Source organism: Bos javanicus, chromosome 21 (assembly GCF_032452875.1).
Source record: "Bos javanicus breed banteng chromosome 21, ARS-OSU_banteng_1.0, whole genome shotgun sequence".
NCBI lineage: Eukaryota > Metazoa > Chordata > Mammalia > Artiodactyla > Bovidae > Bos > Bos javanicus.
The window spans coordinates 55,778,673-55,795,726 of NC_083888.1; the positions used below are offsets into that span (position 1 = coordinate 55,778,673).

The 17,054-nt window shown below is 42.2% G+C and overlaps 1 protein-coding gene across 1 annotated transcript in view; it reads right to left on the bottom strand.

Annotated features, from left to right (window-relative positions):
• The window catches only part of CATSPERB (cation channel sperm associated auxiliary subunit beta), a 123,622-nt gene that overhangs the window by 35,343 nt on the left and 71,225 nt on the right, over nt 1–17,054 (bottom strand). Inside the window, 2 exon segments of the mRNA XM_061394167.1 lie at nt 8,904–9,058; nt 11,990–12,144. Coding sequence (XP_061250151.1) covers nt 8,904–9,058; nt 11,990–12,144 — 310 coding nt within the window.

Consider the following 17,054-nt stretch of genomic DNA (forward strand, 5'->3'; position numbering starts at 1 on the left):
AGTAAATGAGTCTCTTGTATTCAAGTGTCCAGGATGGCTCTTGGGGGGCAATCAAGCTTCACTCTTACAGGAGAGGTAAGAATTCAGCTTTTAAAGGAGAGAAGAGGGTTTGGGCAATGAAGGATGGGGTTAAAACTAGGAGTCAGGAAGTTCCTGAGGTGGAGAGGAATATCTGTTGAGTGGAGAAAACACTACAGAAAGGCAGTTACCATCAAACGTAACTACCTATACCAGATAAACTCCAATTCCAGTACCCGTGCTGTTTCTCCAGCCCACTGCCCTCATCCCAAGCCAATGAAGCTGCTTTAATCAAGGTTACTACAGCTTGGAAGGTTGCCATATCCAAAGGTCACTTCACTTCTTGGTTCTTATGTTACTCAGTCTCTCAGTCACATGGGTCACAGTGGTTTACTCCATACTTTCCAAAACATCTGCCTCCCTTGGCTTACATGTCCCCACTTTACCCCCCTCTTTTTTTTTTTTTCTATTTTATTGACTATTCCTTCTTCGTTTTCTTGGCTGGGGCCTCCTCTTCTGCCTAATCTCTCTTCCAGGAGTGCCCTAGGCCTTTTCTTCTCTATATACATCCATTTATATGGGAACAACTACCAAATGCAGAGCTCCTGCTATTTTTGCGGTATGCATTTGTATATCCAGGCAACTGTCACATCTTTACCTGGGTACCTAATAGGTATTTCACACTTAATATTTCCAATGTGCAAGTCTCACTCACCCTGCCTAACCCTGCACTCCAAATCTCAGAAAATGACAGCATCCTCTACCTAGCTACAAACTAAAACCCTAGCAAATTCTTGATGGCTCTCTTGCTCATTCCCACAACAGCCAATCCACCATCAAATCCTGTCTTTTCTCAAGTGCACTGCTTTGACCATCTTCTTTTCTCACCTGTATTATTTCAGTAGCTTTCCAAGGAGCCTGGAGACTTTAACTCTCACCCTGTCCTATACTTTTCACAGCAAGTGATCTTTTAAAAAATATAAATTATTTCACTATCCTATATAAAACTTTCCAATGGCTTCCTCTGGCACCAAGAATAAAATATAAACCCCTATGCAACCTAAAGTTCCCTATATTATCTGGTGCTTCCCTACCTTCTCACTGACCTTCCAACACACCATCTCACTCTGTACTATCCACACAAACAGTCCAAGTGTAATTGGACTAAGCTCTCCAATTAAAAAAAAAAAAAACAGTTCTAAAAAAAAGAAAGAAATAGTTCTGGAGATGGACAGTGGTAATGGTTGCACAACCATTAATACTTAATGCCACAGAACTGCACTCTCAAAAATGGCTAAAATGGTAAATTTTATGTTATGCATATTTTGCTATACCCGCTAGGCTGTAATACAAAAAAGCATCATAAATATAAACGTAGTTATTAAATACCAATAAAATTTTCAACTCATCAAGAAGATGTAACAATTCTTTTCTGTAACACTGCAAGTAGCTGTCTTATTTTAAACTACTTTATTGAAGTTATGATTGACACATAAAAGGCCTTACATATTTAATATAAACAACTTGATAAGTTTCAGGATAAGTATATACCCATGAAATCAACATCATAAGCAAGTCCGAGAAGATGTAACATTTTTAAACTTATACACATCCAACAACAGCTTCACACATATATAAGGCAAAACTGACAGAACTACAATGAAGAATTGACAAATTCAATATCACATCAGAAAATTTTAACATAACTCAATTATTGATAGATCACAAAAGAAAAAATCAGTTAAGGATAAAGAAAATTGGAAAATCACAATTAACACAATTAATCTAACAAGTGAATACTAACACTGCACACAAGAATGTATGAAATGTATAAACAGAGATAATACACAATGACCAAGATAGGTTTATTCCATGACTTTCAGTCTGATTCAACATTGAGTCTATAATATAATTCACAGCATTAAGTAGAAGTTCAAAGGAAAAAATTATATAGATAAGTTCAATAGATACAGGAGAAACATTTAAGTTAAAAACAAAAAGGAAACACCTCTTAAACTGAAAAAAAAATAACTGTAAATGAAAAAGAGTTTTTAAAATGTATGGAAAGGATAGTACGTGATGGTGAAATGTTTAAAATATTTTTTTAAAGTCACAACAAGGAAGCCCACTCCTAATGGTCTGAATGTTTGTATCCCTCCAAAATTCCTGTGTTGAAGACATAATGCCCAAAGTGATGGCATTTGGAGATGAAGCTTTTGGGAAGTGATTCAAGTCATTCAGGTGAAGCATTTGTAAATCGGTTTAGTCCCCTGCCCCTTTCAATCATGACAGTATACGGCAAGAAGTTGGCAACCTGTATCATGCTGGTACCTTAATCTTAGACTTCTGGTTTTCATAACTGTGAGAAATACATTTGTTTATAAGCCATCTGTCTGGAGAATCCCCATGGGCAGAGGAGCCTGGTGGGCTACAGCCCATGGGGTCGCAAAGAGTTGGACACGACTGAAGTGACTTAGCACACACACACAGCCATCCAGTTTTTTTATGTTTGATTAGAGCAGCCTGAACAGAATGACACCCATTAACTTCATTTATATTTAATAAGCTCCTAGATACTGTAACAGAAAGAAATGTATAATATGCTAAAAGGCATTAAAATAAATTATCTGCAGGTGATGTGATTATCTGCTTAGAAAAATATTTACCCCTACTCAGAAAATCCAAAAGAATATATAGAAAAAGTACTAGAATCAGCAAATGAGTTTAGCAAATTTAAAACACTTGAGATTGCTACACAAAAGTCAATTATAAGGCATTCTGCTTTGGCTTTTGATGTAGAAAGAAGCAGCCCAACAAGCAATGAAGCAAAATGGATAAATCACAAAGTTGTCACTTTGCTTAAGCCATCCAAGAACTAACCAGAAATCCAAGGGAATAAGCCATTCCAAGGACAGTCTCAACACAGCAACAGTCTCACTTGTGGAATAGCATAGAAGCGGGAAACATGGTACTGGCCACAAAAGAAATAAATAAGAAATGTCTAAAAATAGAAAAAACAGAAACAAAAAACTGCCAAAGGCCAGGATGTGCTGGTATGTGAGTCTGGAAATGCTGGGGCACCTTTCAAAGGGGAGCTGCACTCACTTGCAGGCTCCTTCCCATGGGCCTCAGGAGAAAGATGGGCAGAGAGTGAACCAGAGAGAGTCCCTGCTGGTGGTGTGGGAGTATGGGGCAAGGTCATTAGTGGGAGGTTGGAGAGGGTGGGAGGAAACAGGGAGGAAGTCTCATTCACTTCCCTGAACCTTCTTTCATAAGAAGCAAAAGCCTTGGCTGGGCATTAAACAGTTAAACATAGGCCTCAAAAGAGGTGATCCTGGCCGGGGAGGAGGGCCTGGAGGGTGCTGGCCCTGAAGCCCCAGCTCCCTCCCCTTCACTCCCACCTCCCCTCTCTCCTCCCACCCTCGTCTCCCCCACACAGCAGAAGCTTTAAACTACTGAGAGGGAGGAAGCAAAGCCACCTGTCACTGGGGCACAGGCAAAGACACATTATGAGTAAGGGAAGACTGAAATAATAACCCTCTATCCTTATGGAGAGTCAGGAAGTTGTCCTGGGCCTAAAATTCTAGGAGCGCAAATAGAGTATCCTACTGCAAGAAGAGTCAGGAATCTCCACCCAGGATCTAACTGCAGCTATAAAGCAGAATTTGGTTGGAAGAAGTAATTTTTATTAACAGGTTGTTGTGCTTTTTTTTCCCCTTAATGGAACTTGACTAGCTGAACCTAACATTTAAATGCAAGAACAAAGGCCAAGAAGATCTAAGACAGGGTGCTATTCACACAAGTTACCTGGTTAGAGAAAATTTGTCAGCGTGACCTAGGGAAGGTCAAATACAATAATGAAACAGAAGAGAGACGGAGACAGGCTGATGCACACGGGGAACTAGGATATGTTACAGTGGTGACTGCAGATCAGAAGGGCCGTGTTTGCACAGTTGGTAGTCTATCCATAAAAAAATAAAGAAATCTGATTTCTATTATACTTCATACTACACCCCACATCTATTCTAGATTAAAAATTTAAAAGCTATAAAACTACAAGACATAATAGGAGAATAGCCAAATAGATTGTGATATATTCATATGAGTGAATATAGACACATACATCAATACCAAATAATTTTTTGTATGAAAAAGGCAAATCATAGGAAAGGGTATACATTGCTAAGTAATACATTTGGCAAAATGTAACAATATAGTTTGATACACATGTATGTTAAACCTTTAAAAAAACATTTCTTAAAATGTTCACACAAAATTTAAGATAAAGGTTATTTCTGGGGAGGTGTGGTTTTGGGAGGAGAGGCAGGAAAGAAAAGGAAAGTTGCCCAGAAGTAATAGTGGAAGAGTTCAGGGCCCCCAACAGAGGGGAAGACTGTCACACACCTAGAAGTGAGGGGGGCAGTGGTGTTCAGGTCAAAGAGTCACCCCCATCAGCAGACCTCTTGCCCCTTTATCTCACCTCACTCTCAGTCAAACTCCAGAAGGGGCTGGAAATCATCAGCTAAGAGGGAGGGAGGACACGAGTCTAAAAATAATAAGAAAGAGAAACTCTCCACCCCCTATACTCTAGGCTCCTCAGACTGGGTCAGGCTCAAATGGGAGTTGGAAAACAGACTTAAATCCAATAAGGGTTTGACGTTTCTTAAAACACTGGACAGCAATGGAGTCATGTGGTAATTGACTGACTTAGATATTTTTAAGCTAAGGAAACAATTATATACTCTCTAATGGAAAAGCTATAGGCCTTGCAGATACTTCATCTAGAGACAGAAAGCAAATAGGTCCACAGAGGTGGTTTGAAAAGACAGGATGAAAAGTAAAGTTGATATTTAGCTGATTGAGTAAACAAACTACACATAATCAATCTGGTCATTCATTTAATTAGAATCCTTCAAGCTTTCTGCTCCCTTAGAATAACATCCACATTCCCTACTGAGACTAAAAGGGGCCCACCTGGTCTCGAATAACTTTTCTCCTTGGTTCACAACACTTAGGTCACTCTGGTTTTTCTCGAGTTTCTCAAGCACACATCATACTTCTTTGGGCCTGGGGGCCTTTTCCACACTGTGGTTTTGGCTGGAGCCTTTCCCCCACCCGCTTCCTTCACCCTCATTCCTCTGATCACATCTTAAGCATCACCGCCTCTGTGAAACCTCCCCAAATCCTCCAAACAAGGACTCAGCCCCTGAGAACTCTCTCAATGCTCCATGCTCCTCTGTTGCAGACTCACGTTAACTATAATTTCATAACTGTCTACATCCTGTGCTGGAACACAAGTTCCAGGAGGGCATGGGCTTGAATGTCTTCCTCACTCTATCATCAGATCAGATCAGTCGCTCAGTCGTGTCCGACTCTTTGCGACCCCATGAATCGCAGCACGCCAGGCCTCCCTGTCCATCACCAACTCCTGGAGTTCACTGAGACTCATGTCCATCGAGTCAGTGATGCCATCCAGCCATCTCATCCTGTCATCCCCTTCTCCTCCTGCCCCCAATCCCTCCCAGCATCAGAGTCTTTTCCAATGAATCAACTCTTCGCATGAGGTGGCCAAAGTACTGGAGTTTCAGCTTTAGCATCATTCCTTCCAAAGAAATCCCAGGGCTGATCTCCTTCAGAATGGACTGGTTGGATCTCCTCGCAGTCCAAGGGACTCTCAAGAGTCTTCTCTAACACCACAGCTCAAAAGCATCAATTCTTCGGCACTTAGCCTTCTTCACAGTCCAACTCTCACATCCATACATGACCACAGGAAAAACCATAGCCTTGACTAGACGAACCTTTATTGGCAAAGTAATGTCTCTGCTTTTGAATATGCTATCTAGGTTGGTCATAACTTTCCTTCCAAGGAGTAAGTGTCTTTTAATTTCATGGCTGCAGTCACCATCTATAGTGATTTTGGAGCCCAGAAAAATAAAGTCTGACACTGTTTCCACTGTTTCCCCATCTATTTCCCATGAAGTGACGGGACCGGATGCCATGATCTTCGTTTTCTGAATGTTGAGCTTTAAGCCAACTTTTTCACTCTCCACTTTCACTTTCATCAAGAGGCTTTTGAGTTCCTCTTCACTTTCTGCCATAAGGGTGGTGTCATCTGCATATCTGAGGTTATTGATATTTCTCCCGGCAATCTTGATTCCAGATTGTGTTTCTTCCAGTCCAGCGTTTCTCATGATGTACTCTGCATAGAAGTTAAATAAACAGGGTGACAATATACAGCCTTGACGTACTCCTTTTCCTATTTGGAACCAGTCTGTTGTTCCATGTCCAGTTCTAACTGTTGCTTCCTGACCTGCATACAGATTTCACAAGAGGCTGGTCAGGTGGTCTGGTATTCCCATCTCTTTCAGAATTTTCCACAGTTTATTGTGATCCACACAGTCAAAGGCTTTGGCATAGTCAATAAAGTAGAAATAGATGTTTTTCTGGAACTCTCTTGCTTTTTTTGATAATCCAGCAGATGTTGGCAATTTGATCTCTGGTTCTTCTGCCTTTTCTAAAACCAGCTTGAACATCAGGAAGTTCACAGTTCACATATTGCTGAAGCCTGGCTTGGAGAATTTTGAGCATTACTTTACTAGCGTGTGAGATGAGTGCAATTGTGTGGTAGTTTGAGCATTCTTTGGCATTGCCTTTCTTTGGGATTGGAATGAAAACTGACCTTTTCCAGTCCTATGGCCACTGCTGAGTTTTCCAAATTTGCTGGCATATTGAGTGCAGCACTTTCACAGCATCATCTTTCAGGATTTGAAATAGCTCAACTGGAATTCCATCACCTCCACTAGCTTTGTTCATAGTGATGCTTTCTAAGGCCCACTTGACTTCACATTCCAGGACGTCTGGCTCTAGGTCAGTGATCACACCATCATGATTATCTGGGTTGTGAAGATCTTTTTTGTACAGTTCTTCTGTGTATTCTTGCCATCTCTTCTTAATATCTTCTGCTTCTGTTAGGTCCATAACATTTCTGTCCTTTATCGAGCTTATCTTTGCATGAAATGTTCCTTTGGTCATCTCTTCTTAATATCTTCTGCTTCTGTTGGGTTCACACCATTTCTGTCCTTTATCGAGCTCATCTGTGCATGAAATGTTCCTTTGGTATCTCTGATTTTCTTGAAGAGATCCCTAGTCTTTCCCATTCTGTTGTTTTCCTCTATTTCTTTGCATTGATGGCTGAAGAAGGCTTTCTTATCTCTTCTTGCTATTCTTTGGAACTCTGCATTCAGATGTTTATATCTTTCCTCTTCTCCTCTGCTTTTCGCTTTCTCTTCTTTTCACTCTATCACAGCACCTCCCTAAGTGCCTTGCATGTAGTAAGTATTAAAAAACTATTTGTGGAAGAAGAAAATATAGGGCTCATCCTGCTTCACCCCTGACCATCTAGACATCTTCCTTTGGCCTATGGCTGACCTCATGACTCCGGCTCCCAAATCCTTGACCTTTCTGGTTGAAGTCCCACCTGCCTCCAGTTCCCAGATCTGGCTCTTTGCTACCATGTCTTTCCTCAGAAATGCCCATTCTCTAGTTTCTGTGCAAGTAGAGCAAAGTTACTGACTGTACACAGAACATGCTATGCTGCTTTTTAAACATTCTGATCTTTTAGAGAATTATCATATGGTTTCAAAATAATTAGGATAAAAATTGATATTAATAGAGATGATACTAATTATATGTTAATTTTAAAGAGTGATTCTCTACGTTTTCTACAAAGACATACCTATATAAACAGGCATTAATGGATCTGTAATATCATACATACGAAAGCCATCAAAAACAAATAGTTCTCAACGATCACAGATACGTTTCTTTGAGACAGAAGGTTCTACAATCATTGTGGAATAAAACCTAATGCCAACATCTGCTATATTATGTTTGCTTCCTGTCTGCATATCTACCTCTGAGGGAGGTGTTGGGTGGAGTATGGAGCTGTTGGCTGCTGCTGCTGCTGCTAAGTTGCTTCAGTTGTGTCCGACACTGTGCGACCCCATAGACGGGAGCCCACCAGGTTCCCCCGTCCCTGGGATTCTCCAGGCAAGGACACTGGAGTGGGTTGCCATTTCCTTCTCCAATGCATGAAAGTGAAAAGTGAAAGTGAAGTCGCCCAGTCGTGTCTGACTCTTAGCAACCCCATGGACTGCAGCCCACCTGCCTCCTCCATCCATGGGATTTTCCAGGCAAGAGTACTGGAGTGGGGTGCCATTTCCTTCTCCAGCAGCTGTTGGCTATAGGAAATTATCTAGTTGATAGCCCAGTGGATGTACAATAGAGAGATTTCAATCTGGTGGAACAAGGCTCACCAGTTTGGGAACAGGTGAGTTTCTGGTAATCTGAGACTGTTCCTTTTCTGGTTGTTAGATGTGTGTGTGTGGGAGGGGGCAGTTGTAGAATTCATATTGTTTTTCAAAGATTTTAAGCCTTAAAGGCAGCTTTCAGGGTCATTGGCTCTTGCTAATATCTTGGGAGAAAGCATTCCTGAGAACTCTGCACACCCTGTCAGGCAGTATTTCATGCAGGATGGTCTCCTCTATGTTAGATTTGCTTGTCATAGGGCATATGACAACTGCCATGGGAGTGAGCTCTGAGGATAAGCAGTACCCAGTGTAGCCCAGACATTTTTGATACTCAGGACAACAAGCACACATTTCTTTAGCTTGGCTTGATGGTGCTGATAACCTGGCCCCATATTCCTAAAACTGGGGCACTGTGCAAAGCACCTTGAAGTCTACAAACGTGTATGACCTCGCAAGGTGTTCAAAAAGACTTACTCTCCTTGACTAAGAAAATTACTCCAAAAAAGTAGGCTCAAAATTTAGAATTTAGATACCAGTGTGCAATCTAAGTAAAATGTGAAGCTAATCAGTACCTACCTGGAGTGTATCAATTTTCCAAAGTGAATGTCATAGAATTGCTTAGTGTGTACTCTGTCCTTTGGTTCATTCTTGGGCACATATGCATAAAATATCATTTCATTTAAGGTGAGATACTGTGGAGCAAGGGCAGTGTCAAAGCCCATGTCAAAAGCCTGGAACATGAAAAAAGAAAATATTGAATTTATTTAGACTGCAAGGAGAACAAACTGTCAATCCTAAAGGAAATTAACCCTGAATATTCATTGGAAGGACTGATGCTGAAGATGAAGCTCGAATATTTTGGCCACCAGATGCAAAGAGCTGATTCATTGGAAAAGACTCCAATGCTGGGAAAGATTGAGGGCAGGAGAAGGGGGCTACAGAAGATGAGATGGGTGGATGACATCACCAACTCAGTGCACATGAGTTGGAGCAAACTCCAGGAGATAGTGAAGGGACAGGAAGCCTGGCGTGCTACAGTCCATGGGGCTTCAAAGACTTGGACATGATTTAGCGACTGAACAACAGCATAATTCCATTACAACAAAATACAAATAATGGATTTGCTTCCATTTCACATCAAAACAATACTGCTTTTCTTATCGATAGAAGGAATATCGCTGAATATCCACGCAGATGGGAGGGAAAACACACTTTTCTATTGAGGAGGAGAGGAAATTCTGAAGAGTTAAGTTCAGTTTAACATTCCTGTATAGAAGGCTGCAATGGCAGACAGGAGTGTCTTGTCTCATATGTGGGGGAGGAGTTTAGAAGTGCAGGTTCTAGAACTTGGTTCTTGTTTGGAGTATTCTGTAAGCAAGGGGCTGAGAAGCACCTCCTGACACTTGAGAGCTACTCCCACCATGTCATGCTGGTAACTCTGTACTGCTGCTGCTGAGTCCTCGAGGCTGGTGGTTCACAAGGCTTTTCCTCTCTCTCTCAACACAGACAACTTTGGACCAGATTTCTGATATGCAAGTCATCTTTCCAACATACCCTTCTCTGATGCTGACCTTGTCCAGCTTTGGGAAATTGTAGGAGAAGACAGGTGGGGACCAGTCCCAAGGGGATGCTGGAGTTGCCCTGGTTGCTGTGACATGAGGACAGAGGGGTAGATGCTGCATTCTGATGGAGCAGCCATCATCAAGCAGTGCCGTTCAGACCCATGTTCTGTCATGCCTTTGCCTCTGGTCTCTGAAATTTGGGAACTCACTGAGAAAGGGAAACAGATGCCAGGAGAATACACATGGGACTGAGCATGTATTGAACGGATGGCTTAAGGACTCTTGCAAACTGACAAGGCTTTAGGAGTTCTGTGTGACATTCGAGACTGGGAGTGGCAAGAACATCCCATGAAAGAATGTGCAAGTCCTGGCAAAGACAGTATAGTGACTAAAAACACAGGTCCTGAACCTGTTGCCCCAAACTGATTTGATGCCTGATTCCAGGAACTAACCAGTGGTGTGTATAATTTGGGGGGAATTATTTACCCTCCCTGTGCCTTGTTTTCCTTGTGGGTAAAATGAGGATAAGTAATTGTTATAAAGATTAAGCATTCACAACAGTATTTGGCACCTACTGAGAGCCAAACAAGGTTTATGGATCATGTGTATTCAGAGAGGACACAGATATAGTTTGTTTTGGGAGAGGTAGGTGATAATATTGAGTGCAAATTCCTTGAATGAAAATTCCTTGAATGCACTCACCCTGAGTATAAAAACCCATTTTGGCTTTTGATTTTAATAATTTAAACTTTCACGTAAGAGAACATTTTCTACAAATTGTGAAGTTAGTGAAAATTGAGGTAACTGCTTTTTTTGGTTAGGGCTACCCTGCTGATCACAGGATTTGATTTGTTTCTATGTAGCGCCACACAACAGACTGGTGAATAAATTACACAGGGAGTCACATGATGGCATCTTACTGTCACCAGGAAGTTCCACTTTTTTCCCTGTCAGTATCTCAGAAGACAGGGAAGTTAAAGCACTGTGTTCTGAACCACAGTCTTGGCCTGGTAATTTTGAGTGATTTATTAAAACTAGAGTCACCCTTGGAGAAGGCAATGGCACCCCCACTCCAGTACTCTTGCCTGGAAAATCCCATGGACAGAGGAGCCTGGTAGGCTGCAGTCCATGGGGTCGCTAAGAGTCGGACACGACTGAGCGACTTCACTTTGACTTTTCACTTTCATGCATTGGAGGAGGAAATGGCAACCCACTCCAGTGTTCTTGCCTGGAGAATCCCAGGGACAGAGGAGCCTGGTGGGCTGCCGTTTGTGGGGTCGCACAGAGTTGGACACGACTAAAGCAACTTAGCAGCAGTAGCAGTAGCAGCAGAGTCACCCTTTATTCTATATCCTTTAAGCTAAAGTGCAGATTTTATTAGATCCCAGTTAAAAAATCTGTTTATTTGCTGATATACTGATGAGAACTCATTATCATGATTATGTGTTCTGTGATGAGTTTGTAGGTTCAAATATCTTTATAAGTTGGAGAAGGAAATGGCAACCCACTCCAGTATTTTTGCCTGGAGAATCCCATGGACAGAGAAGCCTGGTGGGCTACAGTCCCTGGGGTCGCAAAGAGACGGACACGACTGAGCGACTTCACTTACTTACTTATCTTTATAAGTGGCCCATTGTACATTAAAATTATTAGAAAAATCTGCATGAAGTATCATCTGTGATGCAGATGATTATTCCTTTCTCTGTTAGCATTAGAAAAGGAAGAAACAAGTGAGGGTTAGTAAGAAAGAAAAGTCAACAGTGGGGAAAAACAGAACTCATGTTTCTTTAAGGTCAACCTTGAGAGAGTCAAACTCACCATAAACCTGGGTTGGATCTAGTTTAGAACATCTGGTGGTTTGCTGTGAAAACATTTATATGAAAATATTCCAGGTGAGTGTGTAAATCTATAAAGCTCTGTATGGGACTTAAAAGATTTTGGAGATGTTCCCTGATATATGAAAGTTTTTCCTTTAGTTAAAAATAGCAAAGAGTATTAAGAGTGTTTGTCCCAAGGAAAACACTTTCCCTATTTCTCTGTATATAGAATATGACATCTATTAAAACAAGGCACACTGTTTCAACACATTAGATCACTGACCTGTCCAAAAATACCTTTAGAATTTCCAAAGGCAGCAAGTGATCCACCAGCTTCAAAGTGGTCTGGAGTCAGTTTATGTATGAATCCCATGTGGTCATAGTATAAAGTGAAAACTTTATCAGAAATAGATCCAATTTTACTATATTTTCCTAACCCTGTTAGGAAAGAAATGGATATCACTTGATATTGATACGATACACTTCAGTTCAGTTCAGTTGCTCAGTTGTGTCCGACTCTTTGCGACCCCATGGACTGCAGAACGCCAGGCTTCCCTGTCCATCACCAACTCCTGGAGCCTGCTCAAATTCACGTCCATTGAGTCAGTGATGCCATCAAACTATCTCATTCTCGGTCATCCCCCTCTCCTCTCGCCTTCAATCTTTTCTAGCATCAGGGTCTTTTCCAGTGAGTACGTTCTTCACATCAGGTGGCCAACGTATTGGATGATACAACTAGAGAACTTTTAAAACTCTACCTTATAAAAACTCTATTTAAACTAAGAGGTGAGAGAAGTGCTCTGAGACTCCATAATTAGCAAATTCATGTTAGTTTTTGTTAAGTCCACGGAAAGTTTTTTTCCAAGCTCCATTTCATTAGCAGGTGGACAGTGAGCAGATGTCTGGAGGAAAGGGGGCTAGCTCCCCCTGGCGGTGGGTTCTCTTCATAACACTGAAATCAGACTCCCCAGTAGGTGGAAGTGGAGAAGGAAATGGCAACCCATCCAGTACGCTTGCCTGGAAAATCCCATGGACGAAGGAGCCTGGTAGGCTACAGTCCATGGGATCGCGAGGAGTCGGACACGACTGAGCGACTTCACTTTCACTTTTCACTCTCATACATTGGAGAAGGAAATGGCAACCCACTCCAGTGTTCTTGCCTGGAGAATCCCAGGGGCAGAGGAGCCTGGTGGTGTGCTGTCTATGGGGTCGCACAGGGTCGGACACGACTGAAGCGACTTAGCAGCAGCAGTAGGTGGAAGGCAGTGAGAAAATAACCCTCGGGGAGGCAAGGGGAATTATCAGTAGAGACCACTGGGTCATTAGCTATGCTAGGATTAATATGTTGAACCAGACTTGGTTATCTCATGTTTCTCCTGTGTCCTGGCAGTAATCTCGTGGTGCAGCAACATTCACTAGACCAGACATCGATCCACTGAAAGAGAGTGCGCCCTCTCCTGGATGGACGATGGACGCCCAAGTCTCAGTATGAGAAAAGCTGATATCCAAGCCCCAGCCACCAAGCCCTCTCATCCTCCCAGTTTGGCCAGGGTCTCCTGGCCCATTCTCCTGTCCCAACCCCTAAATACTGGAGTGACCCAGGACTCAGTTCTTAGATCTATTCCTCTCACTCTCTCAAGATATATGGTCCAGTCTCAGGTTTTTAAATACATCTTTATGTGGATGATTCCCAAATTGAAACCTCCCATCTCACTCTTTCCTGAATGCTAGACTTATCTATAACTGTCTAATGACATCTCCATATGCATGTCAGCCATGTATCTCCCACGGAAATGATCCCATACTACACTCCTAACCCTCACACAAACTTCCTCCATGTTCAGCCTTGTTACTCACCCAGTCGTGTCTGTTTGTGACCCCATGGACTGTAGCTCACCAGGTTCCTCTCCAGCAAGAATACTGGAGTGGGTAGCCATTCCCTTCTCTGCAGATCTTCTCAATCCAGAGATAAAACAATGGTCTCTCGCATTGCGGGAAGATTCTTTACCATCTGAGCCACTAGGGAAGTCCTCCTCATCTCCAATAAGGGAACTGCATTATTCCTGCTGCTCAGTCCAGAAACCATGGTGCCATTCTTAACACCTCTCTTTCTGTCACACCCTGTATCAAATCCATCAGGAAATCCTACTGACTTTAGCCTCGAGGGGTACATGTATAAAACCCAGCCTCTCTCACCAGAATCACCCTGGACAAGCCAATATATACATTTAGTTATTAAGAAATTTATGAGGAATTACCTCATGCAATTATGGAGGCTGAGAAGTTCTATGATCTGCTGTCTGCAAGGTAGAGAAGAAGTGCAAGCACCAGGACAGTTGGTGGTGTGACTCCTAATTGGAGCCCAAAGGCCTGAGAACTGGGTTGTTGGGTGGGAGAGCAGAAAACAAACGTCCCAACTTGAGCAGGTGCAACAAGAAGCAGAAGGGGTGAATTCCTCTCTCCTCCACCTTTTTGTTCTATTTAGGTCTTCAACAGACTGGATGATACCCACCCATACTGGGCAGGGCAGTCTATAAATTCAAATGTTAATCTGGTCCAGAAACAGCCACACAGACACGTGCAGAAATATGTTTACTATGGGCACCCCTTGGAATCATGATGCTGTGATCACTCACCTAGAGCCAGACACCCTGGAATGTGAAGTCAAGTGGGACTTAGGAAACATCACTACGAACAAAGCTAGTGGAGGTGACGGAATTCCAGTTGAGCTATTTCAAATCCTGAAAGATGATGCCGTGAAAGTGCTGCACTCAATACGCCAGCAAATTTGGAAAACTCAGCAGTGGCCACAGGACTGGAAAAGGTCAGTCTTCATTCCAATCCCAAAGAAACGCAATGCCAAAGAATGTTCAAACTACTGCACAATTGCACTCATCTCACATGCTAGTAAAGTGATGCTTAAAATTCTCCAAGCCAGGCTTCAGCAATACATGAACCATGAACTTCCAGATGTTCAAGCTGGTTTTAGACAAGGCAGAGGAACCAGAGATCAAATTGCCAACATCTGCTGGATCATGGAAAAAACAAGAGAGTTCCAGAAAAACATCTATTTCTGCTTTCTTGACTATGCCAAAGCCTTTGACTGTGTGGATCACAATAAACTGTGGAAAATTCTGAAAGAGATGGGAATACCAGACCACCTGACCGGCAGGTTTCTTGAGAAACCTGTATGCAGGTCAGGAAGCAACAGTTAGAACTGGACATGGAACAACAGATGGGTTCCAAATAGGAAAAGGAGTACGTCAAGGCTGTATATTGTCACCCTGCTTATTTAACTTCTATGCAGAGTACATCATGAGAAATGCTGGGCTGGAAGAAACACACCTGGAATCAAGATTGCTGGGAGAAATATCAATAACCTCAGATATGCAGATGACACCATCCTTATGGCAGAAAGTGAAGAAGAACTAAAGAGCCCCTTGATGAAAGTGAAAGTGGAGAGTGAAAAAGTTGGCTTAAAGCTCAACATTCAGAAAACAAAGATCATGGCATCTGGTCTCATCACTTCATGGCAAATAGATGGGGAAACAGTGGCAAACTTTATTTTTCTGGGCTCCAAAATCAGATGGTGACTGCAGCCATGAAATTAAAAGACTCTTACTCCTTGGAAGGAAAGTTATGACCAACCTAAATAGCATATTTAAAAGCAGAGACATTACTTTGTCAACAAAGGTCCGTCTAATCAAGGTTTTGGTTTTTCCAGTAGTCATATATGGATGTGAGAGTTGGACTATAAAGAAAGCTGAGTGCCAAAGAATTGATGCTTTTGAACTGTGGTGTTAGAGAAGACTCTTGAGAGTCCCTTAGACTGCAAGGAGATCCAACCAGTCCATCCTAAAGGAGATCAGTCCTGGGTGTTCATTGGAAGGACTGATGTTGAAGCTGAAACTCCAATGCTTTGGCCACCTGGTAGGAAGAGCTGACTCATTTGAAAAGACCTTGATGCTGGGAAAGATTGAGGGCAGGAGGAGAAGGGGACGAGGGGGGATGAAATGGTTGGATGGTATCACTGACTCAATGGACACGGGTTTGGGTGGACTCCAGGAGTTGGTGATGGACAGGGAGGCCTGGCGTGCTGCGGTTCCTGGGGTTGCAAAGAGTCGGACACGACTGAGTGAATTGAACTGAACTGGTAGCTCAGATGGTAAAGAATCTGCCTGCAATGTGGGAGACCTGGGTTCGATCCATGGGTTGGGAGGATCCCCTGGAGGAGAGCATGGCAACCCACTCCAGTGTTCTTGCCTGGAGAATTCATTCCATGGACAGAGGTGCCTGGTGGGCGGTCAGAAGAGTGGGACATGACTGAGCGACTTTCACTGGCTCAGTCAAGTTGACACATGAAATTAACCATTACAATTACTAAGGTTCAATATGCCGTATTCCATCTATAAACATAAGATAGACTTTTTTCATATTTTAACATCTTGGAAATGAACATTTTATAATTGATGTTTTATAATCATCGTCCACTAGGTGGCACTGATGCCATAGTAGTCAGTTAGCTATGGGGGCTATATCAATATTGTCTCCGTTCTTTATATTGTCATTACTTCCCTGGATCATTGGTATAATACATGTTGAGTTATAATGCTGCTTAAAATGCTTTAAAATATTACATTATAATTTGGTATTGAAACAAAATTACTGTGGGTTCAGCAAGAGAGGAAAACAAAGCACGGCCTATATTCATCAAAAAAAGCAAATGGCACTAAAGAATTACCACACCACCGCATTTTCTTGTAGAACATTCACCAACTATTTTATATGACCTAAGAGGAAAGAAGCCTATAAGTAGATAAATTTACATGTTTTACTGTGAAGATACACATGAAATTATTGCCTTATCACACACTAAGCTGGGGAAATAACGTCAGCATAATCCATGCATCACCCATGATCATTATTAAAACACTGTGTTAAAGTTTAACTGGAAGAGTTATTCCTTTCTTTCTGTGAATAGAACCAGGTGTATCTTATACTCAATAAAGCTCATATTTGATGAAATACGTTTATAACATTCTTCTGTTGGTTTTGCATATGAACAACTTGTTGTGCATGAACAGTTGGTCAGCCGTGTCAGACTCTTTGTGACACCATGGACTGTAGTCCGCCAGGCTCCTCTGTCCATGGGATTTTCCAGGCAAGTGTACTGGACTCGGTTGCCATTTCCTCCACAGGAGATCTTCCTGACCCAGGGATCACACCTGCGTCTCCTGCGTTTCCTGCTTTGGCAGGCTGAGTGTTTACCAGTGAGCCACTTTGGTTGAACTGGCTCCAGATTCTTAGGTAACCTTTTTCTCCAAAGGTTCTTTAAAAGAATATGTGAT